This window comes from Chaetodon auriga, chromosome 14 (assembly GCF_051107435.1).
Source record: "Chaetodon auriga isolate fChaAug3 chromosome 14, fChaAug3.hap1, whole genome shotgun sequence".
Lineage (NCBI taxonomy): Eukaryota > Metazoa > Chordata > Actinopteri > Chaetodontiformes > Chaetodontidae > Chaetodon > Chaetodon auriga.
In genome coordinates, this window is record NC_135087.1 from 3,411,653 (window position 1) to 3,435,218 (window position 23,566).

General features: G+C 47.2%; 1 protein-coding gene across 1 annotated transcript in view; it reads left to right on the top strand.

The window, feature by feature from the left end:
* The window catches only part of atrn (attractin), a 114,625-nt gene that overhangs the window by 21,701 nt on the left and 69,358 nt on the right, over nucleotides 1-23,566 (top strand). The window contains exons 7-20 of the mRNA XM_076748178.1: nucleotides 189-279; nucleotides 1,943-2,192; nucleotides 2,817-3,000; nucleotides 3,257-3,411; nucleotides 7,013-7,097; nucleotides 11,156-11,385; nucleotides 12,649-12,770; nucleotides 13,735-13,873; nucleotides 14,649-14,830; nucleotides 16,939-17,158; nucleotides 17,735-17,920; nucleotides 19,826-20,071; nucleotides 21,300-21,437; nucleotides 22,846-22,939. Coding sequence (XP_076604293.1) covers nucleotides 189-279; nucleotides 1,943-2,192; nucleotides 2,817-3,000; nucleotides 3,257-3,411; nucleotides 7,013-7,097; nucleotides 11,156-11,385; nucleotides 12,649-12,770; nucleotides 13,735-13,873; nucleotides 14,649-14,830; nucleotides 16,939-17,158; nucleotides 17,735-17,920; nucleotides 19,826-20,071; nucleotides 21,300-21,437; nucleotides 22,846-22,939 — 2,322 coding nt within the window. The remainder of the gene's footprint in view (nucleotides 1-188; nucleotides 280-1,942; nucleotides 2,193-2,816; nucleotides 3,001-3,256; nucleotides 3,412-7,012; nucleotides 7,098-11,155; nucleotides 11,386-12,648; nucleotides 12,771-13,734; nucleotides 13,874-14,648; nucleotides 14,831-16,938; nucleotides 17,159-17,734; nucleotides 17,921-19,825; nucleotides 20,072-21,299; nucleotides 21,438-22,845; nucleotides 22,940-23,566) is intronic.

The window sequence follows — 23,566 nt, forward strand, 5'->3', positions numbered from 1 at the left end:
CTGTCTGGCTGAACTGGGTTCATCTCGTCTCGTCACATTCAAGTGATCCAGAAAGTCTTGACTGAACGGTTTTTAAAATGTAAACCGAATGAGGTGAAAAGCGAAGTCGGGATGTGCTCGCTTGCAAAAAAGAGTTTCTCAAAGCCGTTCTGTCAGGAGCGTCACGCCTTTCTGTTCTCTCTCTGCAGGTACAACCTCAGCAGCAAGAGCTGGCTGACCCTCGACCCCTCCGTCAACACCGTCACGCCGCGATACGGCCACTCACTGGCTCTGCATGAGGTACGTGGAGGGAGGGAGAAATCCATATCTGTTCTGATGTACAGCAGGACGTACGCTAAGACAACAGGATGTGACTCTGCTGTACATCTCACTGTTACTGTAGTACGTTTTACATGCGTTTGCAGTTTCTGGCAAATCAATGTGATATGAAAAGGGGTTCAAAAGAGGCTGAGAACAGACCAGATGACTGAACCAAATGGAAGCACCAGCAGAAATCCTCTAAACTCCTGGTGCTTTTATTTGTGCTCTCAGTTGCGTCTGTGTGTTGTCTGGAGCTAATATATAAATCTATGGGCTTTGATATGCTGCAGTGAAGTGGTGAGGCAGTTTCTCCTCAGCCAGAAAGACTGTTAGGAGCCACTGATGGAATAATAAATGAGAGCGAGGAGGATTCAGAGGAAGACGCAGGCTGTCTGCTCTGTGGTTTGAGAGAACCGAGTTTCGTGCATTACAAACACTCTGCAGCTCAAATTGCATCACGGCGGAGGAATGCGCCTCGCGAGTCGACGCGTGCTTGCAAGACAAATCTGAAATCAAATCAGTTTTGATACGTAACAGATAGAGCTGATGTCTCTCGGAACAGATAATGTGGGGGTTCGGGCTCTCAAGTGCACATCCCCTCAGCGGTTTATAAAGAGCTGAAGCCGAGCCACGACGCCTGGAAATGAATAATCCAAGCGTTTGTGAAACTGAGCCGTTTTCTGTTGCTTTCACAGCTTCAGAAAAAGCTGCTTTCACTCAGATGATATGAAGAAAAGGTCTGAGAAATACAGCGTGTTGCATGATTAGTTTTGTTAGTCTACCTTCACAGAAAACAGAGGCTTGTCCTTGGTGGAGAATCAGCCACACGTGCAAAGAAATGAGGTCCAAAACCAAACAAATCAAATGTGAAGCTCACAAACTGTTCAGAGTAACAACAACACGAGTGTCCAACCTCGAGGAGATCTCCGTCCAATCCTGTCGCAGCTCCTTTTATCGAGAGCACGAGGAACATTTTCCCATTTACTTCAGAGTGAAATCAAGAAAGGGGCTCTTAACATGGAGAGACGTTTCTCTGTGCGGCCTCCGCGCTGTCTTCAGCTCTTTTGGTGGAATGATAATAAACTGGTGTTTTTATCCAGACCTCAAGGACAGATGGAAGGTCGCGAGCGCTCTGATTTTCATTTCTCACAGAACCCTTTGGTTTTGTTTTGTTTTTTGCTGCGTTTAAGTTTCATTTCGCGATTTCGTTGGAGTGATGCTTCATGATCACCTGAGGGGTAACTGCACCGCGCTCTGCTTCGGCGGTAATGAGCCCGAGTGCATCACGGCTCTGGATGAGCCTCCTACATACTGATGGTTAGAGCAGCGTGTGGACAAATCAGCACTTCAGACTTTTAAGCCTGTTTCTATCAGGTTTGGTTGGAACAATGAGTATTTTGCAAAGGAAAGCATTAATATTTTAAATAGTTACTCATGTTTTATGTCTCCTCCAACAGATGATCATCATTATGCACATTCATTTTTTCCACCTTTGCCTGAATGAAATGATCATAAGTCTGAACATTTCATTTAATAAAATACATAACAAAAACCTTTTAATTTTAACTTTCCATGCTATATCCGGACACTTTTTAAAGGGACTTCCTCATTCGTGTCCTCTGCTCGTCTTTGTATCCTCCAGGGGAAGATCTACATGTACGGAGGAAAGATCGACTCCACGGGGAATGTGTCCAGTCAGCTGTGGGTTTTCCACATCCAGAACCAGACCTGGGTCCTCCTGAGTCCGCGGGCCAAGGACCAGTACGCCGTGGTGGGACACTCGGCCCACATCGTTCCCCCCGTCCAGGAGGGGGCCAGTCCCATAATGCTGGTTCTGTTTGGACACTGTCCTCTGTACGGTTACATCAGCCAGGTGCAGGAGTACAACATCGGTGAGTTGTGCTGACGGGGACGAGCAGAAAGCTGCAGCGCCGTGTAGAGACAGACAGACCGTCCCACGTAGCTAATAACCCGGCCTGGGTGTTGGTGCCTGAATATATCAGTTTATAACAACAGGAAATTAACACTGCCCGCTAAGACGACGCTAACGAGTTTCAGACTCGGGTGGTGAGCTCATCAAATCGGCCAACCTCATTGGCAGGCAGCCAGCCTTAATTCAGAGGTCTCATTGTCTCCTAAAAGCCAGCCTGTTTGAGAAAATGGGATGAATTAACCTGCCGCTGTGGCCGATGGACAAGAGTGCATCTGCCATCATCTGGAGAATGACAGTGATTTGGTTAATAACCTTTGCTGAACGATCACCAATAAAATCTGATGCTGCTTTTATACTTGTTTGCATTTTAGGGGCAATAAAACAAAGATCATATTGGCTTATCTCTCCTTCACTGATAAACTGCTCGTGTAAACCGAGTTAAGCAATGCAATTACCTCCACTCCTTCCCCGCTGGGACCGAAGACTGAATCCTCCGTCTCAGCCTGGCTGTGGCGTCCCTTCTCTTTCTCAGTCATATTTCGTTATGTTATGATAACTAAAAGATGTGTTTGTGACCCTCCAGCCAAGAACACATGGAGCATGGTGTCCACGGACGGCGCGCTGGTCCAGGGCGGCTACGGCCACAGCAGTGTTTTCGACCCCGGCACCAGGGCCATCTACATCCACGGAGGCTACAAGGCCTTCAGCGCCAACAAGTACGGCCTGGCTGGAGACCTGTACAAGCTCGACGTGGACAAGAGGAAGTGGTGAGGTTTCCTTTTTGGTGCTGCTGCAGGAATGTTGCACAGTTTTTATGAAGTATGTAAATGTATCAAATGAGGTAAGAAATCACACAGGTGTGTTTCACTGAAATTGATAAGAACCACTTCATCGTTAACAAAAATGAGTTTTGACATCTCTTTATATATCCAGCTACCAGCAGCCTGTGTGGTTTGATGAGGCTCGTCTTTAAGCGGCCTTGTGTGACAGCTGTATAACAGCCGTCGCTGTGTGTTTGTGCAGGACCGTCCTGAGAGACAGCGGCTTCTTCCGGTACCTCCACACCGCCGTGATCGTGAGCGGGACGATGCTGGTGTTTGGAGGAAACACGCACAACGACACGTCCATGAGCCACGGCGCCAAGTGCTTCTCCTCCGACTTCCTGGCCTACAGTCTGGGTCAGTAACAGCAGCCTCGGCAGTCTTCCTCCTGGGCGGCGCTCTGGCTGTTTCTGCTAAGCATGCGTGATCTTTTCGCGTCCCTGCTCCGAGCTGCTCTGCATTCACACAGTCGCACAGACACACACCTGGGAGCTGCTCAGTACAACTGCAGTGTTTTGTTGTTGGACGCTGAGCTGCTCTGCTGGAGCAGGCGAAGGTCAGATGTCGCAACTCGATGTACACGAGCTGCAAACCGCTGCCACTTTTCATACATAATACTCAGAATAATGCTGCCTTAAATTCTCCAGCAGTGCAGTGGTTTTGCATGTTCACACTAATATTTGTGGCATTTCCACACAGAGTGTTTTAAAGCGCGTTGGAAGCTTCTTGTTTTTGTTTCCATGGATTATTCATGCACACATTAATCTTGTACTTTGCTGAAAGGGCCGGTTGCCCTCGTTGTCTGGAGAGCTGAATCCAACTTATTGGACTGGAGTTTGGAATCAAGACGCTTTGCTGTTGAGGGCGATTCTGTCACCCTCACACACACACACACACACACACAGAGCATGGTCAGAAGTATGTGGACACCCCTGTCTGGTCTGGATTAGCTCCCTTCTTAATGCTGCAGCATAGCATGATATTTTAGTCAATAGTTTATTTCCAGCTTCGTGGCAACAGATTGTTTTTGACCCTTTCCCGTCGCCCCCGTTTCAAGCCGGCTCCATAATGAAATGGTTTTCCCTGTTCGGTGCTGAAGGACTTGATTGTTCTGTGCAGAGCGTCAACCTCAACCCCGTCCAACACCTCTTGATTTAAACTGGAACACCACCCGTGAGCCAGGCCTTATTGCCAAACATCAGTAGCCGACCAGACTGATGCTCTCGAGGCTGAATGGGAGCAAACCCCTGCAGCCGGCTTCCAAATATGCTGGAAAGTCTGAAACCAGAGGAGTGGAGGCTTTTCAAACTAGCAGGTTAATGCCCAGGCTCCTGGCATTAGATGCTCAGGTGGTCATATTTTATGTTCATGTTCAGTAGACGGTCTGATTTCTTTTATTAGAGTGCCGGCGTCTGTTTTATTCATATTAGTACTGTAAAGGAAAGTCATGTCTTTAGGTGAAAACTGGCAGATTTTATAGAAAATCCCGTCGAGCTGCAGCTCACACTTGACTTCTTGAGGATCTCTGGGTGAAGGTAAATGCAAAGCAACACAGCTTCATAATGCAGTCGTTTTCTTTGGGACACAAACTCAAGTCTCTAATGTTTATACTTCTGTTTGTTCGTGTGCTCTCCTCTTTTTACTGCTAAGGGGTCCTTAATCAAGATGCTTAACCCTCAGTTTATACAACACAGCTGTTCCGCAGCAGACAGAGTGGCACAGAATGGCTCCTCCATATGAGTCTGCATGAGGAAGGGGCAGAGCCCGGGATAGAAAACTCTTTTTGCCTCTATTTATTACTTAAATATGACGAGCAGTTGATTGATGGCGTTCTTTTTTGCTTTCTAATTATAATCCCATTTAAAGTTCTCTGATGTGTCCTAATGGAAGTTAGTGCAGCTTTGTCAGAAACCATATTGGCATCCTCATTTTGTTAACTGCCTGCAAACGTTGTTGTAAATTGAGCCGGCCTCCTTCCGCAGTGCTGTCATAAGCTGCTCATTAATGGGAGGCTTCAGTCTGTCTGGATGGGAGGCAGAATTCCCCGCAGGCCGCCAGACGGCCCCAGGACGTTCTGTTTTTCTGTGTCATTACGACGATGATTGACAGGAGGCGAAATTACAATCTCAGGGGACACAAGCACCCCCCCCCACCTCTCCCCTCCCCGTTGGGACTGAACCATCCGCAACAAATGTCCCCCTTTAATTTCTGCCCATCGGGCCGGTGTGAGGAGCAGACGATGGCCGCGGCAGCACGTGTGGAGGCATCACATCAGTTTAAATCTCGACATACTGTCCCAGTTATACATCTATGTTTTCACACGTCTGCGCTTGATTGGCATAATGGGACTAACTCATCTCACACTAGTCACCGCTGGAAACAAATTGTTTTCATGATTTCCCCGGAGAGTTCGCATTCGAGCGGAACTTAAGAATTAAAAACTTCAGGTATTTGTTTTCCCCTCCCTCGGCTCTGACCCCTCTCCCTCTCCTTCCTGCCACTCCTCATCCTCTGTATGATTTTGTGATTGGACAGAAAGGACTAGTAGACTATTTTCCTCTCCCCCACCAGACAGCTGCAGGGTCGGTGTCAGCAGCAGCTGCTCTGTAATTGTCTGGTAATTACAGTCGAGATGGGCTGTGCATCGAGGACTAATCGCCCCGCCTTAACAAGCTGAACTCAATTAGAGCGCAGAATTTAAGGGCCGTCCGCTGTCCTGATATTGGTGGATGGTGTCATAATAAATCCCCCACATCGAGGGCCAATGCCCCACAACACCTGCAGTACCGCTGTGTGGCAGCAGAGGGCAGCGTCTACCTGCGAACGTGGCGCTCTCGCAGATGTCAGTCTCTCCTCTGGGAGGCCGTGATGACTTGCACTGCATTGTACTGACTGAAGGTGATGCAGTGCAGACGCTGCTCTGTTTTCCTGCAGCTTTGACTTTCAGGCCGTCGCTCTTTGTTGTTTGTGTTGTTTCAGTGGTTTGCACAGACTCACGATGAGGTCACACACTGCTGGAGCTTCGTTTAAAAACAACCCGAAAGGAATCCAGGACCACATCTGATCATCTCTTTACCCAGTGAGCGTTGACTTGATGGTTTAGATGACAGGAGATCTGGAAATCTGGGTTCAAACTGGGCTATATGTTGTCAAATGAACATTTTCTGACATCTCGCTAACACGTCACGGTTGTTTCAACAGCAGTAGTGATTAAATGAATGTTGAACCAGTCGTCATGTCGTAGACATCCAAACCAGTGGTTCCCAGCCTGGAGGTCAGAGTACAAAACAACACTTTTCTCTTCAAGTATGACACTTAAAGCTTTGTTTCTCCTTTGAAGCGTCACAAAGCAAAGCAGTCGGGCACTGCAGGTCTAAACAACTTAAACCAAGCCTGATTGTACCTACACGTTAAGGTATCATTTGACTTGCAGATCACTACATCAGTGCTTATGATGCACGTACGTACTTCAGCTCAGGGCTGTCTTATACCTGGTGGGTCCATCAGCGTTGGGAGGGAGGTCAGATCAGACACATTTTATCATTTAATCTTCTGATCCAGTACTGAATCTGCTCGTCGACGCATCCTTTGAAATCCCTCATCGAGTCTCATTACGTTTAGTTTTTAACATTTGCGGGTCACCAACGTTAGACATGAAGCTCCAGCAGAGGAGTTTGTCCACGAGCTGCTGGCTCTGAAAACCGGAGGCCTCGTGTGAAACCGTGTTTTATGAGCGTGTTTCCTCTCACATGCCAGAGACACGCATGCCCGGCTGCCTTTCCTCGGTCAAGGACGCTCTCTGGCTGGCCCGATGATTGACACGAGGTTATGAGCTGTTAAAGGTCTCGCTAACCGCCCGTGGCATGTCAGCCGAGGTTCCACCTGCTGAAGACTGTATGATTTAATATGTGAGAGCAGGTCAACAGTTTGACCTCCGTGTGTCTTCTTTTCATTCCAGCGTGCGATGAGTGGACGGTGCTGCCTCGACCGGACCTCTACCACGACGTCAATCGCTTCGGACACTCGGCGGTCTTCAGTGACAGGTGAGCATTTATGCAGCACTTAGCTGGAAGCAGAGTGCTTCACTTCAAGGCCTTATGGGTAATATGGACAATATGGATTTCCTTAAGTGGCTAAAATACTAAACACAATGAAAAACAAATTAAAAAAAAGGATAAGTTTGTAATCTTGTCATGATTTCGACATATTCATAATGTTAAGATAATATAAGGTGACACGTTGTTAATCGCCCGTAGGGGAAATTAGGGTGTGACAGGCGGCAGCAATAGTAGGAGGAATATAAAAGAAGACACAGAAGGGAATAGAAAATACACACAGCACAGAGCGCACAGGGACGCCATAGAGGATCCTGTCGTTTTTCAAAATAAAACACCCCGTGCATACGCGTGATCAGATATCAGCTTTAAAACAGACAAGAAGGAAGCATTTGAACTGCGTAGCCTGCTTACCCGCCGTAGGAGGAAAAGGAAAAATGACCAAATCTGCAAAAAGTTCCACCTCTGAAACGCTTCCCTGCAGAGAACCAGCCAAAATGTGACGGCGTGCCGGTGGAGTCTCTGAAAACGCGCCGCTGTGGGGTGGAGAGTGAATCGGTTTCTGCAGTGCGTGGACACGTGTGCAGGTTTCCTGTCGACAGGCCGCGTATCCGCCGAGGCCCTGGCGTGTTTAATTATGCACCCGTCTTATTTAAAGGCACGTCGAAGCGGAATGTGTTATATAAACAAACGTGCTCACTACGTATCTGCATCAGATGTAAATAAGTTTTACATTAAGGGAGGTTTTCTAGAGGGAAATTACAGTTTCCTTCGTTCCTTTTGGTTCTTTTATTCATGATCACATCTCCGACACGAGCGTACGGTAGGAACAAGCTGCACGCGCTCAGGAGACGCTGTTTGAGGGGGAAAAAGGGAAATATGTATTAAACTACAGTGAGATATCAGCTGTTTGCTGAGAAAATGATTAAAGCTGATCGCTCATTACGGGCTCTGAAGTCATGAATTGAAACCTTGGCTGGAACAGAGGTGTTGAATTTCACACAGAAAGTTCAAGGATCTCAAAATGAACACGTTGCCGACTTCAAATCCTGACTGTTTCCATCTGCATACTGAGATCATGACGATCAATTCGACTGGTCAGGTTTCCAGTGTGCAGGTGGAAAACTGGATATGTGGTCGGACTGAAAATGCCTAATTCTTGATTCTTATTTACTCACAAAAACAAAGTGGGAATTGTTGCACGGTGTGTTTTTTTCCAGTCTTCTAACTCTGAAATCCACACGTGGACTTCACAAAGGAAAATATTGCTTTCAAGCCAACGTACTATAAAGTCTACGGCAGCGTCGGGGAAAAGGCAAACACTTGGAAGCAAGGACAAGTGACAGAGACAGAATCGCTGAAAGAAACCTTGTTACCTCAGAAAATAATCCTCTGTGCGTTCATACATGACATTTCATTATTAGTCTGAGATATGAATAGATTGTGATGGTGCTGGTGCTGCGGCCAGAAGGGATGACTCATCTGTAAGTATTATCTGCACTGCCAGCAGAGCGAGACACAGCCATCCATATTAAATTCTGCATCCTGTTGTAGAGAAACACATCAAATATAAACATGAATCACCGGCCCGGCAGGAGTCGGGCCTCGCCGACGACTCCTGTTCCTCTGGAGCAATTAAGAGTGAAGAGTGCGTCCGTTCACTGGTTCGTCCAGATTCGCACAGCGAAGGCAGAGTTCAGAGCAGAGAGCGTTTATCTGAGCGTTTTTGATGAGGAGAGGTCAAAAACACCTTACAGTACAGCTTTAAAACCACACGATGGAGTAGGGCGAGGAGGAGAGTGCAGTCCGGAGGAAGATGGCCACAGTTCATTTCAAGATGGCGCCGCACGAGTGGCGGCTCGTCACAGCAGCTCCGACCTCTTCTCTTTGTTTCTGTGTGTTTTTCGGCTCTCTGTGTGTTTCTTTGGTCACTGGTGGGTGTGCAGCTGCCTTTTCCTCTAAAACCACAGTCCTCACGTCCAAGTCAGACTCCTCCGCTGTGAAGCCGAGCCGTCCTTCTCCAGGCAGCGTCACCTTGATGCTCTGTTTGTGTACAATGTGCATCTGTATAGTTGATTTTTCCTTTTTTATTGTCCCCATCTCCATTTTTATTTTTGCTTTTGTAACAACAAGATTTCCCCGGTGCAGCATCAGTAAAGTTTTGTCTTATCTTTTCTTATGAACCCTCTGAGCTGCGTTCCAGTGGTTTTTTTTTTTGCTCCTGTTGCGTTTTTGCTGAGCGTGGCCTCGTCCTCGCCTTCACCTCCGTGGAAATGGAACAATCACAGCTAGAAGTGGGGAGAGCTCAGAAATGTCTTTTGTGCCATTTAATGCAGTTAGAATGCCACAAAAGAAGAAAAATCGCATGTTGAATTTCTTTAATAATAATGTTGGAAAGGCAATCTGTACGTCTCTGTGCAACACACGTGCCCGCATGCGTTAACGTTACTGGAAAACACACCTGCGCTTCAGCCCATCTTCACTGAATTCTTTCTTGTTTCGCGCCTCACATGGACGATAAAGTGAAAGTATTCTCAACATTGAACTCTCAGAAATTCTTCCAAGTTAAGTTTCAGTTTGCATGTTTGTTGAAGGGCAAATACTCAAGATGCAAGAGAATACGGAGGAAACCTTCGTCGCTCGCTCATTAATAAGTCAGACAAACAGTGACGTCAGCCACAGCGCTGCAGCCCCCGTTTACAGCCTCTTTGCATTGACCTCCAGTCGAATTTGGAATCGATTTTTAAGGTTTTACTCTACTTTTAAAGCACTCCAAGGTCTGGCTCCAACATACATTTGCGAGCTGTCTTTGCCCACATGTACCTACGCTCGACTTCCAACCTCAGATCTGCTGCAGAGCTCTGCCAGCTATCCCCTGGTGTGGACTTAAAGCTAAAGGAGAGAGCGAGGAGTGCTTTCGCCGTCAAGGCCCCGAACGGTCCGAAACAGGCTTCCTTTAAACTCGTCTTACCTCCTCAGTGACTTCCTGCACATCTCTAAGAGAAACTCCTTTTGAGAAAACTGCATTTCTGCATGCGGGGGTCTTTCTGCGCGTCGCTTTCTGCTTATCTGGATTGTCCCGCTCATGTTTTTATCACGTGTTATCATTTGTGTTAGTCATTTTGTTGTTTGTTTCTGCTTTCTTTGAGGGTTATGGCTTTAATTGACACAGTACATCCTGTCATCCATTCATTCATCAGAATCAGGCTCTTTTTAAGCCTTTTGCAGTCTTAAAGCTTCTGTTCAGACCTCATCAGCAACCGTTTTAGAGCCTTAACGTGTCTCTATTTTCGGGCCACGTTCTCTTAAAGCATTCGGTTCGGTTCCTCATTGTAACAGAAATGGGCCTAAATATCAGCTCGTTCCTGTCTGTTGATTTAAGTCACTCCGAGTCCTGACTGATTTTTTTTTTTTTTGTCTGTGAAAACAAAGATTTCGGTTAAGTTTACATATTTTCTGATTGCATTTAAGTCTTGCAGTTTTGCGCGTTGTCTAGTCGCAGTTAGAGATCAGTGATCAAGTTTTCCTTAACTAAATTAACTCTAATGAGAAAATGTGTTCGGTAATTTGGGTGAGCCGACCCGTCTTCACACATCCTTTCGCTGTCTGGCTCGTCCTTTGCGCCTCTTTCATGTGGTCCCGCGCTCTCCTCCTCCCGATCCGTGAGCTCAGCGGGACGTCCATAACCAACAGTTTGATGTGTGCCCTCCGCCATCCGAAGGGACGAATGATCAGACTGGTGCAAATTACCCATCCGCCTGGCCCAGCTGCCGCCACCAGCGCACACACACGCGCACACACACACTCCCGTCGCACACTAATCCCAGCAGCTGAACAGAGGCCAGCGGAGGAAGATGTTCAGAAGCAGGGGGGTTTAGAAGATGGGTTGAAGCCCACAGAGGAGGAAGAGCGCTCGCACTAAGCTTCTCTGGCTCTTACTGCACACAAAAGGTCGAAGCTGGTGAAGATTGCAGGCTCGCTTCACTTCCTGAACCCCTTCCCACCCTGCAGCCCTCTAACCTGCTCTCTGCTCTGTTGTCTTACAGCGTGATGTACGTGTTCGGCGGCTTCAACAGCCTGCTGCTCAGCGACGTCCTCATGTACACCTCGCCCAGCTGCTCGGCCTTCTCCGGCGCGGCGTCCTGCGTCCAGGCCTGGCCGGGGATCCAGTGCGTCTGGAACAGCACTCAGGGGACCTGCCTGCCCTGGGAGAGCAACGCCGTCGCATCCGAGCAGCAGCAGCCGCAGCTGCCGCCGTCCTGCAGCACACGATCGTGTAGGTGACGCCGCCATCGCTTTGAAATCCCGCACTGGAGCAGGTCGGCCACGTGGAGCCGATCCGAGATGATTTTAGACTCTTGCCGTCTTTTCTTGAGTGTCTGCAGAGCTCATCTGCATTCACCACACTGAGGCCTGATGGCATGCGTAGACGGGTCTGTCGAGGACTGCCAGCGCAGCCATGCAAAGCACAGCCAGAGAGTGTGTGTGTGTGTGTGTGTGTGTGTGTGTGTGTGTGTGTGTGTGTGTGTGTGTGTGTGTGTGTGTGTGCGTGCGTGCGTGCGTGCGTGCGTGCGTGCGTGCGTGCGTGCGTGCGTGCGTGTGTGAGGCTTGCTGTTTTCTGATCATGTTTCTGTGTCGTTCAAGCCAAAATGACAACATATTTGATATCTGAACTGTTGGTCACCATCTTGGCATATTTCAAGATTTTCTGTCGTTCAACAGTAGAAATAAGCAGCAGATGAATCACTGATGAAAACAGTTGCGGCCCTGAAATGAGTCCAAAAAGGCCCCTAAAGAAAACGACCCATTTCCTGTGCTGATGTCATTGATTTATCCGTGTTTGTGTCCAAAAACACGTTCATAATGATCATTGATTGTTAGATGCTGCCTTGCTAAGTGTGTGTGCGTACGTATGTGTGTTTTGGCCTCTAAACACATTTCACAAGTGAGTACTTTTTCTTCAAAATGACAGCGTGTCCCAGTTCTCAGGTTCTACTGCCCTCTGTGTGTGTGTGTGTGTGTGTGTGTGTGTGTGTGTGTGTGTGTGTGGTAATCATCTGGGACAGTTCAGCCAGGTCTTTCCGCTTCCTGCTGAGAATTCTCCTCTGTTTGCTGCCATTTGTCACAAACATTCCTCGCTCTCTCCGTCGCAGCCGGCTCATTTTCCGGTGTCGGCGTCTCCAGAAGCGCCGGCAGATGGAAACTGCGCCCCGGAATATCTTTAAGGCACATTTAATACCAGGGAGGCCTTTGTGCTCTGCTGCTGTCTGGCGGTCGGCCTGCCCCAGTTTCCCCAGAAGAAGCGTCCTGATCAGGAAGTGTTGACTGATCTGTGCGCAGCAGAATCCGAATGACTTAAAACTACCAAAGAAGAAGAAATGAGAAGGAACTCAATAAACTCCCTGTGCCTTCGTAGATTAACACTAAACACTTAAGTTCCAGCTAATGATTTAAAATGGGAACAAGAAATAAGAAGAGGAGAAAGTGGGCGAACTCTCACATCTGTCACACTCACTGTTCTTAACTCCACGCTTCGCAGATGCTGATAACGAGAGGTGTGACCAGTACACAGACTGCTACAGCTGCACTGCCAACACCAACGGCTGCCAGTGGTGCTCAGTCCAGTGTGTGTCTCTGGGAAGCAACTGCACCTCCGCCTCGGTAAGAAAACCGACCGCGCCGCCGACGCTAACCCTGCTAACTCCAACCACAGCTAACTGCGTGTCCACCAGCAGCAGTTTAAGCTTTAGAAGCTGTCCTTCAGCTACCAGCTATAGCACGTAAATCAGTTTGAAGAGGGAGAATTGAACTTACCGCCTGTGTTTAGCAGCTTTCTGGGGAAACCCTGATCGATTGGTTATTTTGAACCTTATCACCTCCTTCATGCTGCAGTGCTTTCAAACCTGACATTAGGATGATCTTGTCCTCGTTTCACCTTCAGATGTTTGGCTCATGGAAAACAGTTCTGTAATAAAAGACACCAGTATATAACTTTATCTTGCCACGCAGGCTGAAATGTCACTTTAAGATTTCTTTATTTATCATGATTGATCAAGATCTTTGAAGAACAGATTGATGACCGCTCGGCTCCCTGTGGGGTCATTACACCTTATGAACTGGGACATGTCAGATTTGAGCAATGATTAGATCACATTAGAAGCACTGACGATGCACACGCGTGATTCGTCCCTCGCTTATTTACAGTCAATACGACACCCAGAGACAGTTCATGTGTCTCCTCCAGGAGTCTTATCTGTGCTTGTTTCTAAAGTATTTGATTAATAAGGGTCAGTCTGTCTGACTGCAGCTATTTGGAAATCTAATTCATGTGATAATCCGGCTTTCTCCTCAAACAGCTGCATTGTAAGACAAAAAAAAAAAAACTCTTTTCATTTTGGACATAATAAGATTCTTTCTCATTATGTCCTCAAAGACTTCCATCTTTTTCAATGAAAGTCTCATGAATCTGGAAAGAGCTGCGTCCTCCTCATGAAATTCTGTTCAGGATGAAATAATGCTTCATTTTTTCTTCATATGAACGGTGTCATTTATGCAGCGTGAAGTGTAAAGAGCTGCTCTGACTCCTGAGAGTTGACGCCTGTTATTTCCCGCTTCCTCCCCCCAGGGGGCCATCGGGGAGTACGAAGTTTGCCCCAAGGACAACCCCTCATACGTGTGCAACAAGAAAACCAGCTGCAAGAGCTGCGCCGTGGACCAGAACTGCCAGTGGGAACTTCGGAACCAGGAGTGCATCTCGCTGCCAGGTACGTGTCACCTGTGCATGCGTTTATTTGGAAAACGAGCTGCATCACATCACCTGCTCGAACCTGGCTGTTATTTCCGTAGATTTGTCCATATATCAGACAGCTCCCGCACCAGCCTCACGTCTGCGATCTCGGGGTGATCTGATGATAAGATCAGATATGTGGCCGAGCGTGTTGCTTGCTCTTGCTCAGTACTAAAAGAATGGCCAAACGTACAAAAAAACCCCTCCTGATTATCCTAAAAATCAGTTTGCAGAGACACAGATGCTCGTTTTTATTCCAGACCTCACAGAACAGCACCGTGTTGCCGGTTAGGCTGTAGGGTGACATTGATATAGTTAACCCTCTTATATTTTACAGTCACACTGAGCCTTCTGGGCAGTGACTCTGAGCCTCTGGGTCTCATATAACAAGAGGCTGGAAGATTAAAGTGGTGATAGAGAAGAGAAAACATTTCAGAATTGTCTCAAATTTCTTGTGAAATACTGGATTGTTTTTCCCCTTCAGACGTTTGAAATCTATGAAATTCAGGGTCGAGGCCTGAGCTGCTCACTCATCACAACTCCTGTGAGACAATGGAAGTAGGCACTGCTTGTTTTAAGGGCTGTGAGTTTAAAGCGCTCGTGGTGATGAAAAAGTATTGACAGATGTGCAGATAATGACGGAGGATAACCAAAAAAGACAGATCTGAGTTCGGCTCATTGACCTGCTGCCAGTTTACGACCTGCAGCGTCTGCAGCACCAACCAGCTCCTCGTCTCTTCCCTCCCTTCCAGAAAACGTCTGCGGCGAGAGCTGGCATCTGGTGGGAAACTCGTGTCTGAAGTTCATCACGGCGAAGGACTCGTACGACAACGCCAAGCTGGCCTGCCGGAGCCACAACGCCGTCCTGGCCTCGCTGACCACGCAGAAGAAGGTGGACTTTGTCCTGAAGGAGCTGCAGATCATGAGCGTGGTGGTAAGAAGGGGGGGGGGGTGTTAATTATCAGATGAGAGAAAGTTGAACGTTCTCTGTGGGGAAATTGGGTCGTCACACCGGCGGCGAATGAGATGTCGATAACAGCTGAGCTGCACAAAGAGTGGTGGAGCTGAACTGGATCATTCCTGCAAGAAGATCACATCAGCATCACCGCAGCTAAATGAGTGACGCTGTGCTGCTCATAGAGGCTCCTCTCCGACACATTTACGATCGTGTTGAAGCAGAGGTTCATGAGTACAGAGCAAAGAGACGAAGAGCTGAGACAAACTGCACACGTGCACAAAGAAAGCATCTTCATTTAAGGCATTATCTCTGATTAATGACCAAACCTTGACTGTGCACCGCTTTCATTGTTGCGCTCTGATGTCTTTGTGGTAGTTTCCCTCCTTTGAAAGCTCTTTTCATCCGCAGGTGAGCTCCGCTTCGACTCTTTTGTCTGTAATTTTTGCATCAGTGACCATGAAACAAATCTTCCATTAACAGGTTATTTCCTCGGAGCTCAGACGTCTCTTAGTCGCTCCGTTAGAGCAAACGTGCAGAAATCTATCCCAGCAATCGACTGACCATCGCAGGTCGCTGCGTATGTCGCCGCACGCTGCTCCCACGGCCGCGCTTACATGTGTGCGATGGGGGCGTGCGGTGCTAGCCTTAATGTCTGCATCAAGTCTGTACACATGCATAACACACAGAGAGAGCAGCTTTGCACAAGTCGACTGGTTGTGAGAGAAGCAGTGCACATGCTTGACTGAAGAAATCCTGAGCGTGCTTGTCTTTGAAGATGTGTGTTTAGCCTTGTAGCTTTGATCCCGCTCCCTTTTTTTTCCTGGCGGCTTGTGATGTTGACAATCAAGAAATCCAGCATAAGCTTCTACATGCAATATATTCACTGTACGCTGGATTGAGTGAGAGTGTTGGTTCGAGGTTTAAGTGAAAACTCTCAGCTGCACTGAGTCGAGCAGCCTGATTAAACTTGATTCGATTTCCAAATGTTAATTCACGATGACGACAAACCAACCGCTTCTTTGACGGGAGGATTATCTGCTTTTCTTTCTAAATCATCGTAAAATGAATATTTGTATTGTTCAGGTTTCAGACCACACCTCACTCTGGCCTCGGCTTTTTTCACCCTAGATGATTAATCAATCAGTTGATTACTCACAAAAAAAGGTGCAGAGTAAACTAGAATAAAAATAATTGCTAATTGCAGCCCTGAAATGTCCAGAAAGGCCTCGACAGAAAGGCCTCTGCTAAAATGGAGCTCAAACTATCACATCTTCTGAATTAATAGGCACTTTTTTTATGGTGAGGGGCTCATTATTGGCCTGATCACAGCTGAATTCGTCCATCCATGCTGATGAAATCATTTAGATTTCCCATGCTGGTCTAAATTCACGTGTTGGTCAGTGTGTGTGTAAAGATGGAGAATTAAACCGAACTTCTCTGGATTAGCGCTGGTGTTCAAGCTGTCCAGTCCGACAGTAAGAGTAGACTCTGAAACACGCTTCGCTGGCCTTATATCGACACTGTTTGTGCTCTTTAGCAGTTCCTACTATTTCCAGACAGGATCCATCAATCCAAGAAAAGCAATTAAATCCCGATGGAACAGTAATTCGACCCACGTCTGAGAGAGATCGAGCTCTCTTTGTTTACTACGACTGCAACAGCGCGGCCATTGATTAGAGATGGGATGGATAACAGAGCCTCCCAAGTCAAGTGAAGTAAAGCAGCTTTTATTGCAGCTCAGTCAGGCCGGGGGATTTATGTCAGCACTCTGAAATATTGCTCCTTTTTGTTGCTCGTGATCAGGCCAAAGTTTTGATTTCTGACTAAAAGAAAAACTTCTAAATCTGTTTTGGATTTTCATCAGATGTCCCATTAGTGAGTAATCAGCACTTAATTTGTAGCTCTCAACCTTTTTTATAAAGCTTTAAAGTGAAAAGATGAGCGAACAAACACTCGATTAGAAAGGTTTTCTTTGTTATGATCAGGGATGGTTGATAGGTCACAGCTTTGAGGAGCGATGAATTTTTAAAGAGGACTGTGTGAAAGCCTCCCCCCGACCTCAGCACGCTGTTGTGTGTTTGCAGTACAAAGCCACAGTGACGCCCTGGGTGGGCCTCAGGAAGATCAACGTGTCGTACTGGTGCTGGGAGGACATGTCGCCCTTCACCAACACCACCCTGCAGTGGCTGCCCGGCGAGCCGAGCGACGCCGGCTTCTGTGGCTACCTGGCCGAGCCGGCGTCCAGCGGACTGAAGGCGCAAACCTGCATCAACCCGGTGAACGGCAGCCTGTGTGAGCGGCCAGGTGAGCTCAAACATCAACATACATTCATATTATATAAACATCTAATGCTGGATTTTGAGACGTTCACTGTCAAATGAGGTAAACTTAAGTTCCTGCCGTGAGTTGGTTGAGACAAATGTCAGACTACGCTTTGAACACTGACCAATCGTAGCTCGCGGCCTTTCATGACATGCTAAGCTAACATGGCAGATGGGGACAAAGACATGAAGGACTGAAAATGGTAAAATGTCAACATCTTGAAGCCAAAAGTTCTGACGCGCTTGTTTTTCTGTCCCGGCCTTGTGAGACAGCGTAGACCCAGAACTGACTGATTTCAGCAGGGACGGATCATCATGTCTGTCTGTGTCACAGCATCAGGCTGAGACTGTGTGCTCTGATCACAGCGTTAGCATTCTACGTTAGCTGCAGCTAACAGATCCAGATTCTGAACGTTTGAGCCACCAGGAAGTATTTGAAGATCGGCTTCACAACCTTGTATTTTTTTTTGCCTCAGTTATGTCCAGTAGAGTTCAGCAGGAGGACATTACCAGAGGAGCTTTGAAACTAAACTAAAACTTGTTGAAAAACGTTCCTCAGCCAACCACAGCGCCAAGCAGTGTCGGACGCCGTGCGCCATGAGGACCACCTGCAGCGAGTGCACCAGCAGCAGCTCCGAGTGCATGTGGTGCAGCAACATGAAGCAGTGCGTGGACTCCAACGCCTACGTGGCCTCCTTCCCCTTCGGACAGTGCATGGAGTGGTACACCATGAACAGCTGTCCACGTAAGGCATCTTTCATATCAACTCACATGCTTAAATTCGACGATCTTTGTGATTCTTTTATTTTGTCAAACCACACCAGAAGTCTGAAAATCATTTCCCGTGATTACATCATGACATGTAATACAGAAAAATGTAATTTATTCCGTTCAGTCTCTTTCATAACAGAGTAAAAACCTCCGAGACATTTATTAGAATGCAGAAGTGATCTCAGAAGAAGTTATTTAAAAACCCTGTGGCGAGACATTGTCCTTCTGCCGTTGCTATTTCGGGCATTGAGTGCATCCGTGTTAGCAGTAGAGGTGTGGGGTGTTCCTTTATAAATGACATGAGGAGTTCAGAGTTTATTGAGGCACTCCAAGCACAAATTACTTATTGTTTATTACAGAGGAGTTTCCTCCTCCGGCGTCTTCTCTTCTTCCTTATGGAACACCAGCAGCGTGCATTGCTAATTACTCATGGTAGAGTTGCATGAGAATAGTTCTTCAGGTGGCCCACATGCAGAAGCGCTGAGGAACCTGCAGGTGAAACGCTCCAGGTTTCAAAGAACTGGTCCAAACAAGCTACGCGTGAACGCAGTCTTAATCAGTGCAGCTGAACTAAAAAAGTGTCTACATGCAGGCACGTCTTCATGTACGGTGGATTGAGTTTCCAGTAATATCTGAATATTTACTTGTTGAATGGAAGCTTTTCTTTTAAGGATGTTCCTGTTTTCCTTGATTAGAACCAAATCGCTCACTGGTTTTCAGGAGCCTTCTCTGGAAATGGAGGATTGATTTCATCGTACCTCAGTGCACAGACCTCTCTGCGGTGTTTGCTTTCGCAGCCTTGGCATTAACCGAGTCGAACCCCATCGATGATAGAAACTGTTTACTTTTAAACATGCACAGATCTCTCCATGCATTTCCAACAAATCGCCATCGCTAGCATGAAAGAAACGCTAGTACACTGCAGCGCGCTATTTAAACCTCCGATTAAGTTGCAGCGCCTGCACGCGTAACCTCCACCCCCCCAGACAGGATTCACGAGCTACAATCTACGAAAGGAAAAAAAAAATAAAAGTAAAGGCGTAAATCTGAAGTCTGCTCACGTAAAGCTCCAGTTGAAGCTAATGTTCTTAACCACTTGAGCATGTGTAGCGATCTTCATCAGACCTCATCAAAAGTCCCTAAAAGGCGACGTGTTCAATACGTGTGGCTCTCTGGAGCAGAGCATCTTTAGACGTTTGTGTTTTTGACCTTCGTTTAGCCCAGCACATTACACTGTGGCCTCTCCTGCAGATGAGCTGGGGATTAATAATCTGCTTTAGTAGTTTGATAACTTGGTCTCCGGCTGGTGCTTTGTTTTTGTGCGGCGCAGCAGAAAACAGTTTCATTTATTTAACCTGGCAGGGCAATTAAGTACCAACTGTTGCTTACAGCCATAGGCAGAGAAACCCCCGGGGGGGCTGAGAGCTAGGAATTCAAATGTAGGCAAATATCTATGGAGAGCAGGTGGAGAGAAGCAGTGGCTGAGCTGAATTAGCTGTTGAGCCTTGTGCAGCAGCAGTTGTGTCGCTAATTAAAACTTTTCAAAAGGCTGGACCCTTAACACCCAATAACAAACCTACTCTTATCCCTTTATTGATGGGGCTGTGCTGCCGCTGCCACCTTAGTTTCAAAGGACTCTAATTGATTGATTAGTAGTTACCTGAGCAAGCGCAACATGGTTTAGCTGTATTATAGAGCCCAACATGTTGAAAACAGGGACTGGGAAGCACAAGTTAGCCGAACAGCCTGACTCTGGAAGCACTGACGGCTCTGTTTTTATGAGCCAGGTGGGTTTTAAAAAGACAAAGTATTGGCTTTCAACAGCAATAATGATATCAGACTTGACAGTAATTAATACCCTGCGTGTTTTTTGCTGCAGCGGAGAACTGCTCCGGGTACAGAACATGTGGCCAGTGTCTGGACCAGCCGGGCTGCGGTTGGTGCACCGACCCCAGCAACACGGGCAAAGGTCAGTGCATCGAGGGCTCGTATCGCGGGCCCTTCCAGACCTCCGTGCCGGCCCCATCTACCCTCCCCGGCCTGCCCGCCAACCCCCAGCCTGCCCTCAACGCCAGCATGTGCCCCGGCGAGGCCAAATACAACTGGTCCTTCATCCACTGCCCAGGTAGGGAAGAATTCATCTGAGATGGTGCTAATTTGAAAATAATGGTTTCTTTTAATATGTCTGTAAATGTATTTAAACTCAAAGACTTTCACCAGTTTTCCACATGGAGGTCCGTGTACGTGCCATGAGAAGAACAGAGGTGATTTTTTTAATAGCTCTGAAGGGGCTTCGCTTCCAAAATAAATGTCATTTTCAAAGAGCAGTTAAGTATTTCACTTTCAGAAAGATCAGAAACTCACAAGAGACACTGGAAAAAGGTCAGAATCGAAGCAGCAGATGGTGGGATATCATGGTTCAAACTCCAGATACACCGAATCCTACACTTCCTGTGACGCGCCCCGATGTCCAGTTTCTCATGTAGGTTTAAAAAAACAAATCCAAAGCCCAGGCTGAGTTAACCCATCAGCGTTGTTTTTTTTAATTTTGAAAGCCTCCTGTCAGAGCCAAAGAAAGCACCGTACAGCTGTTTTCTCAGGCTCAACGGCTCTCCTCATGACGCGCGAACAGATCCTCGTGTGAAATCGTTGAAGTGCCCCCGTAAAGCCGGGCTCAGACTGCAGGAGTTTTAAAATCCTCACCAATTCTGAAGTGGGGTTGCATGAGGAGAAACGTCACCGATGTTCTTCCCTCAAATCTCAAACATGCACACACACAAGATTTGAATAACGGCGCATCGCACTCGACAGGATGTTAAGATTATCAAGCCGCGGGGAGCAGTGCGCCGTGTCAGCTGATCTTTCCCACGTGACCTCATGGAGACGCAGATGTAGGCAAAATGGAGACGGTGGTGCAACAGCTTGCTGTAGTGAAGCTTTGCAGGGAGAGTAAACAGGCAGAAGAGTAAAGGAGAACATGTTGAGGAGACGCCGTCAGCACAGGTTCTCTCTTCTTCACGGTCCTGCTTCATTGTCTAACAGTCTGAAAAGTTTTCCCACTCACAGATTAAACAGGAACAGTTTCCAGCGAGCCGCTGTGGTTCCTCTTACCTCTCTCGGTTTAATAGATCTGTGTAGTAAATCTCGACAGATAACCCCGACAGGCGTAGACCGTATCAGAGTAACGCCGTTTGTCACGAGGACCTCACATGCCGCTCCAGCGGACGGTCCAGACCTCATCCAGATCCCAGACTGCTCGTCACTGCCCGTGCTTGAAAATTAACAAACAGATTCATTAACGTTTGGGCCTGAGGCTGTTTATCCAAGCCTTTTTTCTCTTTGTTCTTTGGCAGCTTGTCAGTGTAACGGTCACAGCCAGTGCGTCAACGAGAGCGTGTGCGAGAAGTGCGAGGACCTGACGACCGGCCGGCACTGCGAGAGCTGCATCTCCGGCTTCTACGGCGATCCGACCAACGGGGGCAGCTGCCAGCGTGAGTACCCGCCGCTAAATCAGCCAGTCAGCCTCTCCATACACGGCTTCATTTAACTTGTCAGTGTTTTACAATTCAGTTTTATGTCGGCCATTTTCCCGATTCCTGGGTGCACAGTAAAGCGGTCCCGTGGGATATTGAAGATTTACTCTGCTCCACAGTCAGTCAATCGGGCAAGAAATCAGGCGTCCATTCCTTCGACAGCTTAATCTAGCAGATATCTTACAGCCACGGTGTATGCTTCGTGATTCCTTTTTCTTTTTTTTGAGCTCTAATTCCTGGTATCCTCCACAATATATGTTTACTTGGTTCTGCATCAGTGACAGCTGATCAATAAAGCAGCCTCTCTGCATATCTTCACCCTGCCAGCGTTATGCATTCGTTGTTTATTTTTCTCTTAAAGCAAAGTCTCCTCAAGAGGCTCGTTTGACTTCACAGCTAATCATGACATTCCTTAGATCAGTTTGACTCTGGAGGAGCTGCCGGCGGAGGCAAAAAGAACAAATAATTAAGGTAAATCACGTGTAGGTACTGATGAAATCATGGAATGGCCTGTTGTCCAAACAGCCGTCCTCAGAATCACCAAACCTAATGGACATTCAGCCTCTGCTCAGGGCCACAGCGCTGACCGCTGGGATGTGGAGTCACCTCTGGCGTGGAAGGAGCTGGAGCTCTTCTTTCACCTCTCTGCACAGAATCGGCTCTGAACTAAACTTCTGGGGATGCTTTTTTTTCCCTTCTTGTCCTTCCCCTGGAGACTGAGACAGCTCCCTCTGTGCAGCTCCACACAGGCTTCACTGCTGTTTGTGCCCGTGTGGCCGACAGCGTTTCAGAGTCTCTGGGTGCCGCTCTGAAAAAGATGGCTCCGGGGGACTCCTGAGGGAACCTGAGCACGCTTTGTCATCGGACTTTGGCTGTGTGTCCCGACCTCGCTGAAGAAAGGAGTGTGATCCGGCGGTGTAGAAAAAACCAGTAAAACCAGATGTTTAGTGAGGATGAACTGGGAACATCTGACTGCATCCTGGCACACAGGGAACATTCAGGGAAGCAGAGCTGCCATCAAACCCGCCGCAACTGTGTCAAAGTGCATTCATTTAGTTTATTTAGTTAAAACTTCTCGACTGTTGTCGTCCTTGGGGTGAATGTTGAACCAGATTTACTCGGTTTACAGCGTAGTAAAATATTTGGTTTATTATTTATGTTTTATGCTCACTGAACTTCACTGAAAACAGCACATTAGCAGTTTGTAGTCGACGATATTCTAGAGCTCACATTCGCGTTACATAACCTGTCAGGCTCGACATAAAACCACACATTCAGCGCTCTGCGGCAGCCATTAAATGTGATGTGAACCTGCTTCGGCGTTTTGATTTTTAACCGTTTCTCATGCTTCTTGTCTTTTGTTCAGCCTGTAAGTGTAACGGCCACGCCAGCATGTGCAACCCCAACAACGGCAAGTGCTTCTGCACCACTAAAGGCATCAAAGGAGATCGCTGCCACCTGTGAGTCTCACCTTTCCTCTCTCCTCCACTTGGTCTGCAATTGTAGGAAACCCTTTAAACTGTCATATCTGAGCGTTAAATTCTGGGTGGGAGGATGTGGTTTAGCCTTTATTTTTGTCCACGTGCCCATCAAATGCAGCGTCTGTGACACCGCATGCTCGGCCTACAGAGGGCCATCCTTCTCCACTGCTGGACTTTTTCCAGGAACGTTTTTTATGAACTCTGAAACCTTAATTCTACATCTGACTTCTGGGAATCTGGGGGTCGGACTATCTGATGGCCCAAGAACATATCAGCTGAGATGTGTGGATGTCAATCACGGGTCTCCAGTAGTATCAGTATTAGGAGTAAAATATGATCATCTTACATATTAAAACACAAGATAATGTGCAAATTTATTTATTTGTTTCATTAGTAGTAGTAGCAGTATTAGTAAGCAGCAGATCATCGCTGCTGTGGAGAAAGTAGCTGTTAGCCCCTGTTCATCATAGACACGTAAAACTTGATGTGAATCTGTATTTGCATGTTTTCAAAAGAACTTTTTTAATGTGCGAAAATCACTTGAAATTCTCTCTCTATATATATATACACACACACACACACACACACACACACACATATATATAT